This window comes from Indicator indicator, chromosome 32, assembly GCF_027791375.1.
Source record: "Indicator indicator isolate 239-I01 chromosome 32, UM_Iind_1.1, whole genome shotgun sequence".
Taxonomy (NCBI): Eukaryota; Metazoa; Chordata; class Aves; order Piciformes; family Indicatoridae; genus Indicator; species Indicator indicator.
In genome coordinates, this window is record NC_072041.1 from 3,755,424 (window position 1) to 3,777,261 (window position 21,838).

The 21,838-nt window shown below is 51.6% G+C and overlaps 1 protein-coding gene across 1 annotated transcript in view; it reads right to left on the reverse strand.

Annotated features, from left to right (window-relative positions):
- Positions 1–21,838, reverse strand: part of SAMD11 (sterile alpha motif domain containing 11) — a 133,530-nt gene that overhangs the window by 17,553 nt on the left and 94,139 nt on the right. The window contains exons 7-10 of the mRNA XM_054394998.1: positions 19,334–19,498; positions 12,192–12,342; positions 1,350–1,465; positions 913–991 (exon numbers count right to left, since the gene is read on the reverse strand). Coding sequence (XP_054250973.1) covers positions 913–991; positions 1,350–1,465; positions 12,192–12,342; positions 19,334–19,498 — 511 coding nt within the window. The remainder of the gene's footprint in view (positions 1–912; positions 992–1,349; positions 1,466–12,191; positions 12,343–19,333; positions 19,499–21,838) is intronic.

A 21,838-nucleotide genomic window follows, 5' to 3' on the forward strand; every position in this document is an offset into this window, starting at 1 on the left:
AGGGCTCTCTGAAGCTCATCCAGTCCAACCCCCCTGCTAAAGCAGGGCACCCACAGCAGCTTGCCCAGGATCACAATGGCCAGCGGGGGGCTGGAATCTCTCCGGAGAAGATGACTCCACAATCTCTCTGAGCAGCCTGCTCCAGGGCTCCAGCACCCTCACACCAAGCAAGTTTCTCCTCATGCTCAGATGGAATCCCCTGGGTTCCAGTTTGTGCCCATTGCCCCTTGTCCTGTCACTGGGCACCAGTGGCCCCATCCTCTTTGCCCCCCACCCTTTAACTATCAATCAGCATTGATCAGATCCCCTCTGGAGCTGCCCTTCTCCAGGCTCAACAGCCCCAAGGCTCTCAGCCTTTCCTCCTCAGAGATGCTTCAGGCCCCTCAGCATCTTTGTAGCCTCCACTGGACTCTCTCCAGTAGTTCCCTGTCTTGACCTAGGGAGCCCAAAACTTTGACTCCAGGTGTGGCCTCACTAGGGCAGAGCAGAGGGTAAGGAGAACCTCCCTCACTTTAGTGCCCTCACTGTTCTTAATGCACCCCACTCTTCTTGGCCATAGTGGCACTTCCCTGGCTGATGGTGAACTTGTCCATGAGCACTCCCTGATCCATCACCACGCAGCTGCTTTCCACCACCCTCCCTCACCTGCAGTACTGCTGCAGGAAGTTATTCCTTCCTACATGCAAGACTCCACACCTGCCCTTGTTGAACCTCCTGAGGTTCTCCTCCACCCAATTCCCTATTCTCCAGCCTGTCCAGGTGAAACCTGCACATTGTTTCCACTGGTCTCATTTGCACCCAGGTCTGCTACCCATGTACAGCTCATCCAACACAGCATCCCTCTGCTGCCAGGGAATGGGAAGGGGAAACCCCCGCCCAGGGCCAGGCAGAGAAGCCCTCTGCACTCTTTACCTTGCCAGGTTCTGCTTCCGGAGCATCTCTTGCTGCCTTGCAAACATCTCTGCCTGTGCTGGCTGCAGGAAGCCATAACCTGGGGACAGGGAGGACCACAGCAGGAGGTTATCTTCTCAGCATCGACTCTTTGCTAGCTCAGGGCCAGCTCCCCAGAGGGTTGAGTAGGGAAAGGCAGCTGAGAGCTGCCTTTCTGCTCTACAGCAAATTTATTCCCTCACTCCCAAAGCTGAAATGTGGAATGAGGGAGGCTAGTGAGATTCAAGAGGGAGTAGCCAAGGCAACCCACCCCTACTGCTGCAGAACAGGGGTGAGGCACAACAGGCAAGCACAGAAATTGTGTCTAGGCTGTCTGGTTAAAGGGCAGCTTGTCACAGCTTGCTCCTTCCCTCTACCCACAGTCCCTGGTTGACTGCAAACATTTGTTATGCACTTACCTGGTGTCTGGCACAGAGCTGAAGGCACCCCAAGGAAAGGAGGTCTCAAGTGGGGCCCCAGGGCAATATGGGGTGCATTCTGGGGGGAAAGCAGAGGTGGTGGGTGGGATATCTCCCTGCAGAAATCAGAACAACAAATTCAGATTAAAAACCTGGAGGCTCCATCCACAGTGCCCAGAGGGTTCTGGCTCAGGAAGAACATCCTCTCTGCAGGTGATCTGGCTGCTCCCAGATGGAAAGATTCACCCACATGCAAAATAGTTGAAAGAAGTAAGAAAAGCAGCAGAACCAAAAGAGGAGGAATGCAACCAGGACTCCAATAGGTCCCACACATTTCCAACATTGATATGTTTTGCTTCTGTTGCTTTTCAGCTGGGCTGCTCAAATGGGGCTTGGCTGCCCAGGGCTAGGAAAGGCAAAGGTGAAGATGCTGCATCTGCCTGTCCCCTTAGCAAGCTCAGGTTTCCATCCCTACTCCCTTACAACTGGAGAAGGCATTCTGTATTTTGGGAGCTGGAGAGTAGACATGAGACGATCTAAAGGCATCAATAGCATTGCCTTGCAAAAATAACTGTCCTAGGTAGGGTGATCTTTAATTCTGGAGAGAAAAGCTCTATGTGAGGCAGAGAAAGACACAGAGAGGAGGGATGGGGAAAGGGATGTGAGCAGCAAGTGCCATGGGGTGACTGGAAAGCAGTACTGCTGGAGAAGGGGTGGCTGATGCTAGCCAGAATGGGTAGAACATCTGCAAGGTGGCAAGCAAGCTGGAACCACAGAAACACTCAGGTTGGAACAGACCCTCAGGATCACCAAGTCCAACCAATAACTCTACCCTATAGAGTTCACCCCCTAATCCACATCCCCAAGCACCACATCCAAGAGGCAGGTTTGATGAGTAAAGGAGAGGACAATGCCAGAAGCAGGTAGTGCTTGCTTGAGGAGGGTGGGGGGAAAAAAATGTGGAGGGGGGGTGGGAAAAAACCAAAACCACAACAAAACAGGAAAGGAGAAAGAGCAAAGGTCTCTTCCATTAGTCAAATCTGCCCTGGGAGCCTGCAAGCAAATCTCTGCTTTCCGGCTGCACATCTCTTAATTCCTTTTGATGGCCACTTACAACATTATTACCTTCACCAGAGCATCTAGAGGCAAAGCCAAGTGCTGTGCCATTTATTTTCATTTTACAGTATCTCCCCATAAAAATCTGCTTCAGGAGAGACTGGAGAGCAAGAGAAAGGGAGCAAGAAGGTGTGTGTGAAATTGCAACAAACAGACCAACTGCACAGGTTGGAGAAGAGAAGGCTCCAGGGAGAGCTTATAGTGGCCTTCCAGTACTTGGAGGAGGCTACAAGGAAAGCTGGAGAGGGACTTTTTATAAGGGCCTGGGGTGACAGGAGAAGCAGCAATGGTTTGAAACTGGAGCAGGGCAGATCTAGATTGGACATTAGGAAGAAGTTCTGGACTATGGGGGTGGTGAAACAGTGGAATGGAGATGTGAACAGCCCATCCCTGAACATGTTTAAGACCAGGCTGGATGAGGCTTTGAGTGGGAGGTGCCCATGGCAGGGAGTTGGAACTGGATGATCTTTTAAGATCCCTTCCAACCCAAACCATTCTATGAATACATATGGGGTTGGGTCGAGGGCTGGACTGGATGCTCTGTGAGGTCTCTTCCTTGCTCTGATTTTATGACTCTGCGAATCTTTCGGATCCCTTCCGACTTAAGCCATTCTCTGATCCCCCTCCCAAACCCCTCCCTTCTCCCTACCCTTTTGCCTATTGCCTTCCCCCGCCTGGCTCCGCTCTGCTCCCCTTCCTCCCCTTCCCCTGCTGCGCTTGCCTCCACCTCTCTTCTCCCTTTTCCCTCCTCCCCTAGCTCTCCTCTAAACTAATTGCACAGCTCGGCTGTGTCTGGAGGAGAGCCACCGATCGATGGGTCGCTGTTGAAATGTTAATGCTAATCGTATAACCGCTCCGCCAGCGCCTCGCACTTCACTGGCAGCTCCAATTAATCTCAGGTAACGCAGCTCCTGACCTTCGGCTCCGAGCCGGGGCAGCAGCCAAGCGATGCTTATGTAATTACACCATGAAGTGTGTAATCACCTGCCCTAATCCCCGAGGCCTCACAATTAGCTGAGGCTTCGGTCGCCGGGCTGCCAAGTGCTCTGCCACCCAGGACAGCCTGCAGATGAATAACGGACAATTAAAGCGGCGTGACGGGGGCTAGGAGGTGTCCGTTCGATCGTAATTAGCTGTAATCATGGGGAGACGAGCCTGGCAGACGTGCTGCTCGCTTTACAAAGAGCAATTTAGGGAATCAAGGAGTTTTTTAACCGTTCCCTGGCTAGGCTGAGCAGTGCCCGTGCTCCTTCACCCACCCCAAAAAAAAAAAAAAAAAAAAAAAAAATCCAGCCAGTTTGGACCATTCCATAGCTAGACTGAGCAGTGCCCATGCCCCTTTTCCCTAAAAAAAATCCAGCCAGTTTGGACCATTCCATAGCTGAGCTGAGCAGTGCCCATGCCCCTTTCTCCCTAAAAATTCCAGCCAGTTCTGACCATTCCATGGACAGGTTGAGCAGTGTCTATGCCCCTTGATCCTTCAATATTCAAAGCCATCTTTAACCATTCCATAGCTAGGGCTGAGCAGTGCCCATGCCCCTTTATCCCTAAAAAAATCCAGCCAGTTTTGACTATTCCATAGCTAGACTGAGCAATGCCCATGCCCTTTTCTCCCTAAAAAAATCCAGCCAGTTTTGACCATTCCATAGCTAGACTGAGCAGTGCCCATGCCCCTTTTCCCTAAAAAAACTCCAGCCAGTTTTCACCATTCCATAGCTAGACTGAGCAGTGCCCATGCCCCTTTCTCCCTAAAAAACTCCAGCCAGTTTTCACCATTCCATAGCTAGGCTGAGCAGTGCCCATGCCCCTTTCTCCCTAAAAAAATCCAGCCAGTTTTCACCATTCCATAGCTAGGCTGAGCAGTGCCCATGCCCCTTTCTCCCTAAAAAACTCCAGCCAGTTTTCACCATTCCATAGCTAGGCTGAGCAGTGCCCATGCCCCTTGATTCTCTAATATTCAAGTCATCTTTAACCATTCCATAGGTAATCTAAGCAGTACCCATGCCCCTTCATCCCTAAAAAATCCAGCCAGTTTTGACTATTCCATAGCTAGGCTGAGCAGTGCCCATGCCCCTTTATCCCTAAAAAAAAATCCAGCCAGTTTTGACTATTCCATAGCTAGACTGAGCAATGCCCATGCCCTTTTCTCCCTAAAAAAATCCAGCCAGTTTTCACCATTCCATAGCTAGGCTGAGCAGTGCCCATGCCCCTTTTCCCTAAAAAAACTCCAGCCAGTTTTCACCATTCCATGGCTAGACTGAGCAGTGCCCATGCCCCTTTCTCCCTAAAAAACTCCAGCCAGTTTTCACCATTCCATAGCTAGGCTGAGCAGTGCCCATGCCCCTTTCTCCCTAAAAAAATCCAGCCAGTTTTCACCATTCCATAGCTAGGCTGAGCAGTGCCCATGCCCCTTTCTCCCTAAAAAACTCCAGCCAGTTTTCACCATTCCATAGCTAGGCTGAGCAGTGCCCATGCCCCTTTATCCCTAAAAAACTCCAGCCCATTTTGACCATTCCATAGCTAGGCTGAGCAGTGCCCATGCCCCTTGATTCTCTAATATTCAAGTCATCTTTAACCATTCCATAGGTAATCTAAGCAGTACCCATGCCCCTTCATCCCTAAAAAATCCAGTCAGTTTTGACTATTCCATAGCTAGGCTGAGCAGTGCCCATGCCCCTTTATCCCTAAAAAAAATCCAGCCAGTTTTGACTATTCCATAGCTGGACTGAGCAGTGCCCAGGCCCCTTTATCCCTAAAAAAATCCAGCCAGTTTTGACTATTCCATAGCTAGACTGAGCAGTGCCCATGCCCCTTTCTCCCTAAAAAAATCCAGCCAGTTTTCACCATTCCATAGCTAGGCTGAGCAGTGCCCATGCCCCTTTATCCCTAAAAAACTCCAGCCAGTTTTCACCATTCCATAGCTAGGCTGAGCAGTGCCCATGCCCCTTTCTCCCTAAAAAACTCCAGCCAGTTTTGACCATTCCATAGCTAGGCTGAGCAGTGCCCATGCCCCTTGATTCTCTAATATTCAAGTCATCTTTAACCATTCCATAGGTAATCTAAGCAGTACCCATGCCCCTTCATCCCTAAAAAATCCAGCCAGTTTTGACTATTCCATAGCTAGGCTGAGCAGTGCCCATGCCCCTTTATCCCTAAAAAAAAATCCAGCCAGTTTTGACTATTCCATAGCTGGACTGAGCAGTGCCCAGGCCCCTTTATCCCTAAAAAACTCCAGCCAGTTTGGACCATTCCATGGCTAGACTGAGCAGTGCCCATGCCCCTTTATCCCTAAAAAAATCCAGCCAGTTTTGACCATTCCATGGCTAGACTGAGCAGTGCCCATGCCCCTTTATCCCTAAAAAAATCCAGCCAGTTTTGACCATTCCATAGCTAGGCTGAGCAGTGCCCATGCCCCTTGATTCTCTAATATTCAAGTCATCTTTAACCATTCCATAGGTAATCTGAGCAGTACACATGCCCCTTCATCCCTAAAAAATCCAGCCAGTTTTGACTATTCCATGCATAGGCTGAGCAGTGCCCATGCCCTTTAATCCCCAAAAACTCCAGCCCATTTTGACCATTACATAGCTATGCTGAGCAGTGCCCATGCCCCTTCATCCCTAAAAACTCCAGCCATGGATAGGTTGAACACTACCCATGCCCCTTCACCATCCCCCAAAGAATCAAGTCATCTTTAATCATTCCATAGGTATGCAGCAAAGAAATTTTTCCTAATATCCCAACCTAAACCTCCCTTGGCACAATTTCAGACTAAGCAGTGCCCATGCCCCTTCCTCCTCTCCTGTAGGAGACAGAACAATGCACAGAAGCCCCCAGGTGCTGGCTGCATGCAGAGAGCTCAGAAGGAATTGCTAAAAACAAAAGGAGCTGCTTGATTTTAACAGAGAAGAGACAATTTGTGCCCAGAAAACATATCCTTTGATGGGGCCTGGGCACTGGAAAGTGAAGGAAATGCTAAAAACAGAAGAAGTTTCTTGATTTTAGCCAAGAAGAGACAATCTGTGCCCAGAAAACGTTGTGTTTGATGGGGCCTGGGCACTGGAAGATGAATGGTTGTCCCTTTGCTGGCAGCCTGATGTTAATCAGAGGCTATTTTTATGCTTTAATGTTGCATTACAGAGCCTAACTTTGATCCCTAAGGAATTCACATCTGCTCAAGACCCTGCAGTTCATCCCCTCTGTCCTCTCCTCAGAGCTGTGCAGCTTCCCAGCCTTTAGGGGTCAGGGATCAATCCACGCTTTGGACTGGGCAGCGAGTGGTGCCCTGGCTGGGCAGGGGGTGATGGTGGGACAAAAGCCATCCCTGCAGGACCTGACCACACTGCCACACACATGGCTGAGCACAGCAGCTTGTGGTGGCTCTGAAGGGGCTGAGGTGGTTGTAAGAAACACCATCAGGAGTGACTTTGAACGTGAGAGGTCAGTGGTTGCTTGTGTTACACACAGCAGACGCTGGGGATGAGACCAAGGGTTTAGAGAACTCAGGGAGACAGACACAGCCACACCTGCTGTCACCATGCCTGCCTGGCACAGCAGACCACATGGAGCTGTGGTCTCAGCAGCTCTGGAGCTCTCCACCACACACACACATAGAGCAAAGCTGCCCAACAGCACCAAAGGTCCCCTGAGTGGCACTCTTACACCCACAGAGTCTCTGTAGCCTGAAGCCAGAAGAGGATGGAGGAGTCACTGCACCTCTCCTGCCAGCCCAATGCTCAGCAGTAGGTATCTCAGAAAGCAAGCAGGTATGCTCAGCAATATTCAGGGGACAAGGGACTCCCTGCAGGCAGACTTGACACTCCCTGGCCCATGCTGCAGAGCCCCTGAGGAGCAGTGAACCACACACCACGAAGGCCAGATGCTTTCTGCTGTGCCTCAAGCCCAAGCTCCTGGCCATCCAGGCACAGAACCTGTTGGAGCCTGCCCCTGCTCCCTTCCAGCCCATCTGCCTGAGCCCTGGCATGGAAACCTGGCACAGGGGGGAGGGAGTACGACCAAGTCGTGTCCTGGCACAGGGCTGGGAAGCCCTCCCGGGCTGCCTGCTACAGACCCAGCCAATTCCTTCCAAGCAAGCTTGGGAATGAACTGGCAACCCCGGAGTAAAGAGCCCCAGAGACTTCAACAAAGGCTACTGTGCTTTTAGACAGCCTTGCACCACAAGACAAATCCTCATATCCCTTCCTGGATATGTATCAGTCTTCAGCACCTCCCATCCCCCCACCCCCATTAATTTCCTTCCTCCTCTTCTTCCTCCTCTCAGAGTAAGGGCTAAATTACAGTCCTACACTCTGAGAACATGAATTTAGCCCTTGGCAATTACATCTATAAGCCTTGTCCTTACCTTGCAGGGAGCAATTCTGTGTTACTGCATATTCCTCCCCTCCTCACCCCCTATTTTTTTTTTTTTGTTCCTCCTTCCCTAATATGCCAGCTGGAGGCTTGTGAGCAGGGTATTAGGGGATTTGCACTGCATGCTGCTAAATTTGATATGTCCTTTAACAGGAGACAAATGGTTCTCAAGGCTTAAAAAGTATCGACTTTTCTTTAACAATAAGCACTAATGGCCTTCAAATAATCAATATTTAAAGTCATTATGGGGTTACACATTATACTGTTAAAACCAAGCCTTTCACTTTAACCCCATCATATCCTCCCTGAGCCCAGCAGCACTGCCTGCCCCCCCTGACTCACTCTCAGCTCAAAAGGAAAGCTGGAAGCAGAGGCTGTGACTGGAGATGTGAGAGGGTCAGGAAATGCAGATTGAAACCGGCAAGGCATGGAAATAAATTTAGAAGGGATGGAAGAGGGGAAGAAAGGGGGGGAAAAAAAAGAAAAAAACAAAAAAAAAAAGAGAATGCATGAAAGCTCTGCTTTCTTCTGCTTTGCATTTGATAGGAAGAGACACTTGAAACCCAGGCAAGAAGCACACAGCTGCTTGCTGGTTTGCCATCCATGGGCACTGCCTGTGCCAGGAAGGGAAAACAAATAAAATGAAAGGGCTTTCTATAAATGGAATTTGGGATTTCCAGGCAGAAAGAGACAGGTACTAGGGGCTGCCCTTAGAAGGCAAGGACTGGCCATAGAATGGGTCTGCTTTATGCTGTCAGGGGAAATCACTCCCTCAAAATCCAGACTGGTGCTAAAACCAAATTAGTTCAATCAGGTCAAGCTCTTTGGCCTTTGCTCTGCACAACACTCAGCCTGCTGGGATCTGGGGATCTTCCCAGCACACAAATCAGAGATGGATGGGTACAGCATTCAGAGCAGAGAGGGGGATGCAAGGCTCAGGTATGCAAGAGCAGGAGAGAGAATGTGTGCAAAGAGGACAGCAGAATATGCCCATGGAGCACAGGAGTGAAAAGGAAAAAACAATGCAGGGGAAAGAATTAGGTGGTGAAAGAAGAATGGTAGCAAGAGCAGATGGAAAGAATGCAATCCAAAACTCCTTGCTGGGTATTTCAGGTACATCTCTGCACAGGGAAAAGCTCTGCACAATGTTTGACAGCTTTCTGCAAGGGAAAGGCCAGAAATGCATCTCTGAGACTCTAAGACAACTCTGGCCCAAGGGCTCAGCTTCCTAGGAACTCAGCAGGCCAGGATGCTGATGGCATCTCACCCCAGGCAGGATTTCTTGCTCCTTGGCATCCCTCCTGCCTTGACTCCATAATTGTCTGAGGTCCTGAAAGATTAATTACGTCCTTAATGCTTCTTACAGACAGTACCAGAGGCAGCTGAAGGCTTTCACCAAAGCATCTCCTCAACACTTGCCCTTCCTCTGACTACACTTTGCCTTCTCTTCCTCCTCCTGTGGGAGAGGAGCAGGTTCTCCACACAGTCCCCCTGCCACACTGCTTGCATGTGAGTAGCCTCCCACCAACCCTAGCACACAACTGGTGCATCATTAGCCAACAAGCTTCACCTCACTGAGCACACCTTGAGGCAGCTCACCCAGCCTGGTCTGAGCACCTCTGCAGAGCCTTCCACCACAGAGAGAGGTCTTCCTTTAAAGGGAGGTGAACAGGAATGTTCCTTCACACACACTATCCTGCTCTGTGAGAAAGTCTGCTCTGTTCAAGAGCATCAGCAGCAGTGAGTTCTGCAGCACGTACCAGGAGATGAGCTCCTTGGATGCCAGGCTAAACGACCCCAGCAAAACCAAGCCAGCACTGGCAGCAAACTCCGCAGACAGGATCCAAGGAGCAGCATCCAAGCAACTCTACATCTCTGCAGGGCACAGCCACCTGCCATTTTTGCAGGAGACACAGCAGTTTGGAGATGGGAAGTACTCCAAGCTGGAGTAGTTACAATGACACCTTCGAGTTGTACCCTTTCCTCTTCCAAGTCTTTTTATAACACTGAAGTTGAAAATCATTTCCAACAAACCACCAGGTCCTGGCACTCCACGATCCAAGTCTGAATCAGTCTAGAGAATGATCCAAGAAACCAAAGCCATGACACCAAATGGATTCTCAAGCCTGCAGCTCGAGTCTACTTTTGGCAAGACATACCAGCTTTAGTAACTCTCCTCCACAGATGAAGAAGCTGGAGCAAAGGGGTGAAGGAACCACTACTCTCCTAAAAGCACCTTGGAACAAGCAAATCCACACTAAGTGTGTCTGTATGCACAGGTAAAATCTCCTTCAGAGTCACTTCCACCTGCCTGCCTTGTGCTTAGCATCATTAAACCCACCAGCTTGTTTCTGAGCAGCAAAGGTGGATGCTCACTGGCTGAATGAAGTCTGAACATCTCTAAGTTCTCCAGTGTTTCCTAGCTCAGACTCATCACCCACACCTGGGAAATGGAAAACTGTAGATAGTTCCCACCAGGAGGCAAAGGCCTCTGCAAGGACACCCTGATAAACACAACTGGGTCACCAGTATGGGTTCTTCCCCTCCTTGCTTTGCCAGACAACAAGGCTGGAGTCTGGAGTGGTTAATTTTTCTTGCCCACCAAGCTGCTGCACCCCAGAGCTGACCTGATCCCCACAGATCTCCTGACAGGAAGCTGAAATGGAATTTTAACACCACACCAACCAGTTCACATTCTCCTGTATCATACTAATATACTTCTGCTTCTGGCCAAGGAGATGCCATAAATCTACCTACAGTTTGCCTACATTCAGGAGCCAGCTTCCTCCCATTGCCTTTTCCTCTGTTTGGCCCACCTGAACCTTCTCAAATTTCTATACCTTCAGCATAAAGGTGCACAGAGGCTGCTCTGATTTACACTTGACAAAGACCATGGCAGCCATGTACAAACCCAAACCCAAGGCTAACAGGGAGAATCTAACCTTCTTCCCCAGTGATTTAACACTTCCTGACCTAGCCCAACTCCATCAGCTAGGACACCTGCCTGGCAGTGAGAAGCACCTCTGGATTTGATACCCATCTAATTGCTGTTCAGTTTGCCCCTCCTACATGCAGCACCTCCCCGTAATAAGCAACCTCCACCCTCCTGAACATTCCTTTTCAGCCAGGCCTCCGGCTGGCCTGGCACTTCTCCAGGCCACACATAACTGGAGAAAGGCTCCTGGTGACTGGCTGCACTGAAACTCCTCTATCTCTGCATTCCTCAGGGGTCTGCCTACAATCCACGTGGACTGGGTTGGATTTTCTTCGGTGGGTTAGCCAAAGTACACCTGGGAGGAGAAAGTCTGCCCAGCCCCTACACACTGCAAACCCTCTGGTCAGAAAGAAAGGCAAACCAGAGAGCACCTCCAAGGCTAGAATTGAGGGGCATGACTTTGAACTCCACACATGCTACAGAACTAATACTGCAGCCTACTGCCTATCCCCACCTCAAAGATGAAAGGCAAAAAGTCTGCACACTGGAGCCTTTCATGGCTTGTCCCATGACACTCAAAGCCTTTGTGTCCCTGTGGCTGCCAGGCCCTCTCCCACCTCTGCTATCCCTGTCAGAAACACACAAGCTTTAATTTCACTTCCTTCTGAAGTTCTCAGTTGCGGAGGGAATGGCTTATGGCACAGAGCAAGACAAATGAGCTACAGTTCCCTGGTGGGGGGCAGAATATGTGTGTGAAAATCAGCTTTCCAGCACTCCTATCAATGGGACAGGCAAGCTGTGCCTCCTCTTCCTCAAAAAAAGTACTTCTTCTCTTTCCACTCCATCCTAGGGCATCTCCTTTTCTTTCTATTCCATCCTAAAGTATTTCATTCTCTTTCTATTCCATCCCAGAGTGTTTTCTTCTCCTCCTATTCCATCCCAGAGTGTTTCTTTATCTACTCCATCCCAAAGTACTCTTTATCTGAGAATGCTATAAAACTCCCAACTAAAGACATTTTAATGTGCTCTGCACCCAAGAACAGGTTAAAGCCTAACATCTGCTCTGGAGACCCACGGGAAGATTGGGATCATTCCCACCAACCAGTCACCAGCCTGGATTTGTACAAGCCCTGAGCACCCCACCTTGCACAGGACATCCCAGTACATACAGGGCCACTCTTTTGAACCTGCATAATGCCCAAGAGAGACCTTAATGCTTTATCAGGGCTAATTAAACCTGCCCACCTCCATGTGCACTGCCACCCTCCCCTCCTAGACCCCTAACCCCACCCACTCACGAGCCTTTCCAGGCTACCCAGCAGCCCCAGGCAAGGCTGCCAGGATCCCCCTCCCCATGCAATGGAGCAAACCCCGCCCCGGGGCGTGGGTGAGCCGGGGGGCGGCCCTTGTTCCCTCGGTACCTCTCGGGGAAGTGGGTGTCCCTGTGCTGGGGGAGGCCCTGCTTCCTCCGCTGGCTGGAAGAGTTGCTGGCCGAGGGGATGTGCGCTTCCATCGCGCCGGGGTTCCGCGCCGCTGCCGCCGCTGCCACCTCCTGTCGTGCCCGCAGGAGATCTGGGGAGAAGCAAAGGGATGAGCTGCTGCTGCTGCCAGCCACGACATCCAACACACCCCCACACACACATCCTTACCCCCCGGACTCCAGACCCACACAGGCACCCATCCCCAGCCGGTGCTTCGGCTCCCCGCGGGATGCTCCAGGGATGCTCCAGGGCTGCTCCCGGCTCCCCGCGGGCGACAGCGCTGCTGCCGGGGCTGCTCCCGTCCCGTCCCTCCCCGCAAGCCCCTCAGGCGACAGCTTGGCTCCTTAACCCCTCACCCCCTCCTCGACAGTCTCGGCGGTGCGGACAAGCTGTCAAGCACTGGGGGAAGGCGGCGGGGGGCGGGAGCGCGGCCGGTCCTGCGGCTCCGAGCCGATCCCGGTGCTCACCCGGCGGAGCGGGGCTCGGAGCGGGATCTGCCGCCGCCACCGCCGAGGGAGTTTGGCAGCGGAGGAAATTGTGCAACTACGGGAGGGGGTGGATTGCTGTTTAATTGCCTTCCTGTCGGAGGGAGGGAAAGAGGGAAGGAAGGAGGGGAGAAAGGGAGGGAAGGATGGATTGGGGGGGGAGGCAAAAAGGAGGAGGCGGCTTTCCCGAGCTGCCCCTCTGCCTCTCCGCGAGTGCGGAGCACCGAGGACGGCAACTCCTGGCCCGTTCCCCCATTCCCCGGCCAGCACCTGCCTCGCCGAGCCCCGCGGGGAGCGCAGCTGGCCCGACCCGGGGAGCCGCGGCGCCGCGTCCCCCGCCGCGAGCCGCCCCAGAGCAGCCCCGCCCGGGAGCTGGAGTCCCTCTTTGAGCTCCGCTGGTTTCAACCGGACTGACCTCGACGAGGGTCACGGAGTTTGCTCTGTGCCTGGCTCCCCGCTGCGGGGCAGCTGCCCCCTCCTCGCCAAAATCACTGCCCAGCATCACCTGCTGTGAAGCCTTCCCTGCGCCAGCATCTTCCACTGTGGGGGATGGAGGCTGCTTCCCTGGGCGGTCCCTACCCACCTTGGTTGGGGAGCATCTGCCTCCCCCAAACTCACCTGGTTGGGGTGCAACCATCCCTATCCACCAGTGACCACACAGGAGTAGGACTGCAGAGCACCAAGGGCTATTTCCTTAATCATCAAGGGTGTAGGGGAAGTTGCAGCCCCCGTCTGAGCAAGGGGGTGGGGGGGATACAAGTTGCTCCTGGGGAGATTCCAATTGGACCCCAGAAGAAAATGTTTCCCCATGAGAACAGTGAGACACTGGAATCATCTCCCAAGGGAAGCAGTGGATTCCCTAGCCAGGGTTCTGGGCCAGCTCAGTGCAACTCCACCATGACCTAGAAAGGTTGTGCCAGATGATCCTCGAGGTCCCTTCCAACCTGGCATCCTATGACACTGACACCTATACCACCAGCTGTACTGACAGAGGCTCTTCCAGAGTGCTGCAGTTAAGCATCAAGATACCTCTTTTAGAAGATCCTTCTACCCCACAACAAAACCTCGGCTGCCACTCACATGCTGCACCGGAAACAACACACACAGAAGCACACTGAGAGGAAACCTTCGTACACTCACTCTGCTCCTCTCTGCAGAAGGAAAGCAAAACACAGCTGGGGAGAGGAGGAGAGGAAGATTTGTCTTCATGAACACACCCTGGCTGGGATCAAGCTGCATACTGAGATTTCAGAGCACTTCATATCCATATATTAGTCCTGATTCATAAAGCTAAGTTAATGTAAGAGTGTGGCACGACCTGGGAATGTTCCATTTCTATCTCCTTGCCTTTCTTTATATCACTGTGCTGTTCTCCTGTTCTGGAAATCCCAGCCATCCACATTCCCATTAGCCTCAAGATGTGCTGGGAAGAGACTTTTTACAAGTGCTTGTAGTGACAGAATGAGGCAAAATGGCTTTGACCTGGAAGAGGGCAGATTTAGACTGGAGATTAGGAAGAAATTCTTTACAGTGAGGGTGGGGAGACACCAGAACAGGCTGCCCAGAAAGGCTGTGGATGCTCCCTTCTTGGGGGTGTTCAAGGCCAGGTTGGATGAGGCCTTGAGCAACCTGGGCTGGTGGGAGGTGTCCCTGCCCATGGCAGGGGGTTGGAACTGGATGATCTTTGAGGTCCCTCCCAACCCAACCCATTCTATGAATGCATGAATCACTTCATCAGGTATTTAGTGATGGTCAGGGCTGAAGGCCCATGGTGGGACTGTGAGTTGGGAGTGAAACTGCTTACACAGCTGGCTCTTTTTGCTGGCAGTAGGGAGGATATTGGTACCTGAACACTCCTAGCCACCTCCATGCACACACAATCCCCATCCCCACACTCCTAACTGGGTGGGTGGGGGACACACACCGCCCAAGCATTAAAAGGACATGGGATTTGCACAAGAGCACACACAAAAAAAAAAAGAAGAGTGAAACACCAAATCCCATCACAGTAAAAAAAAAAAAAAAAAAAAAAAAAAGAGAGAAGCCTGGAGAATTCTGCAAGCCAGGGCCTGTGCACCTTCCATGTTTATAAATTAATTATCTGAAAAACCCAGGTCACTGCTGATTGCCACAGTGCCTGTAATTTAGAAGCCTGGCATGCAGCCAATTCCAGAAGCTGCATTGATCCTGAATGACCGCAACAACCCCCCACATGCACACCCTCTCCTCTTTCTCTCTCCCCCTCTCTCTTCCCTCCCCCTGTGCTCCCACCCCCTTCTCTCAGCCCTCCCCCAACCCCCCCAGATCTGTTATTTACAATCCTGCACTCTGACAGTTGGGAAATCAGATTGATTGACAGTGGGACGCTGGCGGATGGAGGTTCCAGGCATGGAGACAGACTGAATTCAGAATGTGGGATGAATGCCACTGGGAGAACAGGGGGTGGGGGGGGGTGGGGTTGAGAAAGGAAGAGGTGGGGGGGGGTGGGGGTTGAAAAGCAATTAAAACAAACAAAAAAAGAAGTCTAAATGATTAAGCTTCTTTCAATTATTAATGTTACTGGTGCCTCCATGTGAGCCCACAGAGAAACTGTGCTTTGGACTGGCACTAATCATTTAGAGCCCAACCAGAGCCCCTGTGGTGGGGAGAGGACCCAAAATACACCAAATTTTGGCTTCTCAGCATTACACCAGAAGAATCTGTCAGTGCAGACTCCTGCCCACCCCAAAACCCTGGTGTGATCCCTCACCTAAGCCATGCTGAGGAGACAATTCAATCAGAGCCATAAGAAGTATGTCAGGTTCTTGATGTAATGAGCTACTTTGGTCCTGACATGAGGGGGAAGCAGGGGGTGATACCAGCTGCTCTGCATGTCCAGCAGCCATCCTGTGCCCAGGTTAAGTGGTCCCTCATGGCTGGCTGTGACCCCATCAGCACACACAACACGTTTTCTGCAGGGTTGGGTCAGCAATGTGTATGCAGCGTGGTCTACACAGACCTGCAGGTCATGAATATTCTCTGTGTGCATGTCTGCAGGTGTTCACTGCATTGTTTGGGCTGGAAAAGAGCTTCAGTATCATTGAGTCCCACTGTCAATCCAACACCACCATGCCCATTAAACCTTGTCCCCAGGTGCTATGGCCACAAGTTTTCTGAACACCTCCAGGGATGGGGACTCCAACACCTCCCTGGACAGCCTGTTCCAATCCCTGACCACTCTTGAAGCAAGGAAATTTTTCCTAGTGTCCAACCTAAACCTCCCCTGGCACAATTTCAGGCCATTTCCTCTCATTCTATCACCTGATACTAGAGAGATGAGACCAAGCCCCACCTCACTCCAACCTCTTTTCAGGGAGTTGTAGAGAGCAATGAGGTCTCCCCTCAGCCTCTGTTTCTCCAGGCTGCACAACTCCATGTCCCTCAGCTGCTCCTCACCAGCCCTGTTCTCCAGACCCTTCATCAGCTTTGTTGCCCTTCTCTGGACCTGCTCCAGCACCTCAATGTCCTTCTTGGAGTAAAGGGCCAGAAACTGATCCCAGGATTCAAGGTGCAGCCTCACCAGTGCCAAGCCCGGGGCACAATCACTTCCATGGCCCTGCTGACCACACTATATCCAAGCCAGGTTGCTCTTAGCTGTCTTGCCCACCTGGACACAGGCTGGCTCATGTTCAGCCAGCTGTCAAACAACACCCCCAGGTTCTTTTCTGCTGGGCAGCTGCCCCAAGCCTGGAGCATTGCCCTTCTGTGCATGATGCATGTTCTAGACTGTCCTCTCCCAGGCTGTGCTCCTGTTCACTGTGCAAATGCAAACTCCAGCCCTAGGGTTCATGGCTTTACCCCATACCTATGTGTCATGTTGGCAGGAGCTCTGCAGCTCTGGGAAACACCTGGGACAGTTGAATACCAGGCACAGAAGCCATGTGCCATGCTCACCACAGTGTGCCTCACAGCACAGCTTTCTGCTGTGCCTCTTTGCTGATAAGCAAATCCTTACTCCACAGAGAAGGGAATCTCCTTCTTGCCCCTAGAGAAGCCAATCAAATCAGAGTGGAAAAGAAGACAGCCTCTTCATTAACCTAACAAGGGGCCCTGGGGATTTACACTGCAGAGCAGAGATTCTCCTCCAGCTCTTGATGGATGCTTCCCTGATGCTGTTTGCACTGCCTTCCTGGTTCACCCAGGCAGGTACCTGTCAGCCTTGGGTAAGAAGCAGCAGAGGGGCTACAAGTTCTTGCAAAGCTTCCCATTCACAGTTCAAGCCTCTGCTTCCAAGACTGGAACATCATCACCTCTTCCATCTCCTTAGCTTTGCCTGACTCCTGCACCTTTCCCTCACTCCTGCATCAGAGGACTTGGGTGCAACACATGACTTTAACCCTGAGCCAAGCAGGCTTTGCTTGCTGGAGGGCAGGTGAAGCCAGCTGAGGAGCTTTAGCCCATGGAGGGATGCTTGTGGCTCACCTGAAGACAGGTGAAGCCAGCTGAGGAGCTTTAGCCCATGGAGGGATGCTTGTGGCTCCTGCAGGCTGCCAGGCAGTTCCCAGGGCAGAACCTGTAACTGGCTAGTGCCCCCTTTAGGCACAGCACAGGATGCTGCAGTTGAGCCAGAGGCAGGCAGATTCCTCCACAAACCAGGCAAAAATCTTCCAGCAATCCTTCAGTTCCTGTGGGACCCATTAGGCCCTGGTACTGCAGGACACTTAGCCAGCCAGGACACCACTCCAGCACCATTGGACAGTGGTAGCTGTTAATGAGGAGGCTGCTTCAGGACCAGGTTTTGGATCTTTCTCCTCATGCATTAATGTAATTCTACAAGCAGCAGCCTCCTTTTAAAGAGCAGGATGGCAGCACCTTGCCTTCAACACAGAGACTGGTACAGAAATACTCCTGTGCTGCTACAGCCTAGCAGCAGCAGAGAGCCACCACAATCTGCTGTGCACACAACAGTACTTAAATAAAGGAGGGCTGGGAGGGCCCTCAGCTATCCCTAGTGCCCAGCTCAACCTCAGAGAACCAATGCCACCCTGGGAAGGTCTGGGGACAGTTTCTCAGTGCTGGAAGCTGCAACCTGCAGGGTCCTCGAGGCAATGCTCTGAGGAAGCCCTCACCAAGGGAGCATGCACTGGGCATGGAAGTTCTCCCTTTCAACAACCCTCTCCCTCACTTTTCCACAGCAGGTCTGGTTTTGGCCAGTGCAGGAGCAAATCAATCCTTAGTGATGTAAAGATAATTGCTTTCAACAGATGAGACCACAGCTGAACCTGCCCCACTGACTTCAGCTCTTGCCTGCTAAGCTGTCTTCACTGCAGCTTAGCTTCATCTGCATATTTTAATTGTCCATGAAATCCTGAGACATCCAATTCTCATTAAGGTGAAAGGTCTTTAACACCAATTTATGCCATGTCTGCGTGCAGCAACAACTGCAGGAACTTTCCAAACCTGACACTGTCAATGTTTAACTAAAGCCTCCAACAGGAGCCTGCTCTTTCAGATCCCATCACTAAATGGCAGCAGTGTCTGGCACTGCCCACATCTCACAACCCTCCTGCTGCATGATGCCAGCTCTCATTCCCATTGCTCCAGCATCCTATAGAATCACAGAATTGTCAGGGTTGGAAGGGACCTCAAGGATTATGCAGTTCCAATCCCCTTGCCATGGGCAGGGACACCTCACTACAGCAGGTTGCTCAGAGCCACATCCAGCCTGGCTGCAAAAACCTCCAGGGATGAGGCTTCCACCACCTCTATGACCCAAGGAAGTTTTACACCACAGGTTCTGCATGTTCAGATTGACATGGACTCTTGAGACAAAGGACAACCACCACTGCAACCAACCCTCACCACCACTGCTAAATATGGAGTAGTGATGGTGCAACTCATCTACCCCAGTGAACACATCACAGAATCACTGAATTGTTTGGGTTGGAAAAGCCCTTTAAGATCATCCAGTCCAACCACTCTCTAACTCTGCCAAGTCTGGTGCTAAACCATGGCCCTCAGCACCACATCTCTGCAGCTCTGAAACACCTCCAGGGATGGGAGTTCAACCACCTCCCAGGGTGTGAGAACCCCTTCAGACAAGAAGTTTCTTCTAATATCCAACCTAAACCTCCCCTGCTTCAACTTGAGGCCATTTCCTCTCATCCTATCCCTTGTTACCAGGGAGCAGAAACCAACTCCCACCTCACTCCAAACTCCTTTCAGGCATGGCCCCCCAGATTAGCTGCAGAAGGTGTCAGCATTTAGAGATGGCTGAGGGTAGATGTCCCCCCAGAGATGGTGGGAGAACAGCCTGCAGGATACACTTCATCAGAGAGTCACAGAACTTCAGGGGCTGGAAGGGACCTTGAAACACCATCTAGTCCAACTCCCCTTCCAGGGCAGGATCACCCACACCAGATCACACAGCACCTCCTGTATTCACTGCATGACAACCTCAGCATCAGAGAATCATTAAGGATGGGAAAGACCTCAGAAACCATCGAGTCCCCCATGCCACACTGCGACCCATAAATCCTCCTCAGGTGCACAGAGCAGTGAGGGTCATCTTGTAAGGCTTAGACCAAGTGGCAAAGCAAGGCCCTTCCCCTCCCCTACCTCCGTGGCTGGGCACTGCCATGCTGTTGGCCAGCTGGTAGAGACGCTGCTGCTGCTGCTCTTCGAACGCGCCATGCTCGTTCAGTGCGGACATCATGCGCCTGTAGTGCTCCTCTGGGGTCATCTGAGTCACTGAGTCCTCAAGCAGAGGTGTGTGGGAGTTTTCTGAAGAGCAAAAAAGATTTGGTCTTGATTGGGTTTTGCTTTGTTTTGGGTTTTTTTCCAGAGAGAAATGCAGCGGGGGAAAAAAAATAAAACCACAAAAAGATGGGGACAATGTGAAGGGAAGAGAGACAGGAGCAGAGTTTCCCACAGTTCTAATCAACCAGGCCTGCAAGAAAGCTGGGGAGGGACTTCTTAGGGTGTCAGGTAGGGATAAGACTAGGGGGGGTGGAAAAAAAAAATAGAAATGGGTAGATTCAGATTGGCTGTTAGGAAGAAGTGAAGCTCCAAGCTGCCAAGAGCAGCTGTCCTTGGGCTCCAAGATGTGCCGTTACAGAATCACAGAATTGTCAGGGTTGGAAGGGACCTCAAGGCTCAGCCAGTTCCAACCCCCCTGCCATGGCCAGGGACACCTCACACTACAGCAGGTTGCTCACAGCCACATCCAGCTTGGTTGCAAAACCCTCCAGGGATGAGGCTTCCACCACCTCCCTGGGCAACCTGTGCCAGTGTCTCACCACCCTCATGGCGAAAGACATCTTCCTGATAGCCAATCTGAATCTACCCATTTCTATTTTTTTTTCCCTTCCCCCTACTCCTATCACCACCTGACACCCTAAAAAGTTCCTCTTGTAGGCCCCCTTCAGATACTGGAAGGTCAGTATCTTATATATGGTCAAGACACAGCTACAACTTGCTAAACCTCCAAACACAGACAGCACATTTACATGGAGTGAAGTCTACAGCTTCAGTTGCTACAGCACCCAAAAACAACCTCAGCAACAACTCTTTCTTTTTTTTTTTTTAAATGCTCCTAAAGCAACAAATGTTGTGTTATAATAGCAGAAAATCCCCAGCCAGCTCTCTACCCCCTAGGTGGCAAAGAGGACAGGCAGGATGAAAGGGTTCACCAAGCTCTCATCCTTTCATCAGGTTCTTTTTTGTTTTTTCCAGCTGCTACCTGATCAGACAGGCACCTCTCTCCCCCACCTTTCTCAACACCCACAAGGACAGGACAACCCCAAAGGATGTTCAAGCAGCCAGCACAGGTGATGCTGACAACCAGAGCACAGACAGGGACAGCAGTCCTCCTGCCCAGCTCTGGAGGGCAGGTCACAAAGGCAGATCTGTGCACACAGCTGAGGCCATCAAAATGACACCCAGCGGCTACCTACCTCTCCATCTTCCCAGAATGACTGCAGAGCCCAGGAAGGAGGTGCTCTGAGGAAGGCCCTGCCTGCTCCCTGGGCAGCTGGGATCCCAGTCTAACCATCAGGGAGATAAAACCAGGGAGCCTTGCTGTTTACTGTAAGCAGAGCTCAGAGTAATTACCCTGCTCTGCTGTGGCGGTGGCTCCTCTAACACTGTTTTATCTTGGATCTTCCCCACAGGCAAAACCTTTTCATTACTGGGAGAGGAACTCCCAGTAACAACCTGAACAGGCAGAAGGGGAGGGAGGAAGGGAGGGAGGGAGCAGTCACAAGACCACCAGTGTGCTGTGTTCAGTGAATGACAGGACCACCCTACCGTGTGCCCCAGATTCCTGCTCCTTCATCCACCTCACTGCACTCACAGAGTCCCTCAGGGCTCAGGGCAGGTGACTCTGCTGCCAGGCTGGTTCCAAATGCAAGGTGATGGTTCTGAGCACAGGCCACTTACCCTACATCAGCATCATCATTATTATTATTAATAATAATAACAGAGCAGGCTGCCCAGAGAGGTTGTGGAGTCTCCTTCTCTGGAGATGTTCGAAACCCACCTGGACACATTCCTGTGCAACCTGCTCTAGTGATCCTGCTCTGGTAGGGGGGCTGGACTCAATTATCTCCAGAGGTGCCTTCCCATCTCCATCATTCTGTGATTCTACCAGCACCATGAGGAATATGCAGGCACAGGACATCTTGCTGGGCAGAGAGCTGTGCATCTCCCTCGGGTGAGGGCAAGGCTCCTAAGCTAGAGAAGATAGCCTCTGGCAAACAAATATAGACCATGAGACCTGTAAACAGTAGCTCAAGGACTGGCTTACTTCTGCCTTGGCCAGAAGAAGAGACCATTAGTGGCAGGTGCTGTCTGCCACCAAACTCATTACAGAGCCAAGCACACAGGGGCTCAGATTTTAGGGGTGCAATCTTCTCAAGTCATAATGAAGCCATCTCCTCCCCAAAACACAGGAGGGGCTAATCACAGAGTCCCAGAATGGTGGGGGTTGGAAGGGACCCATGGAGATCATCTAGTCCAACCCCCTGCTCACTGAGGTTCATCTAGATCAGGTTGCACAGGAATGTGTCCAGGCAGGTAAGGGAAGGCTCCAGAGAAGGAGACTCCACAACCTCTCCAGGCAGC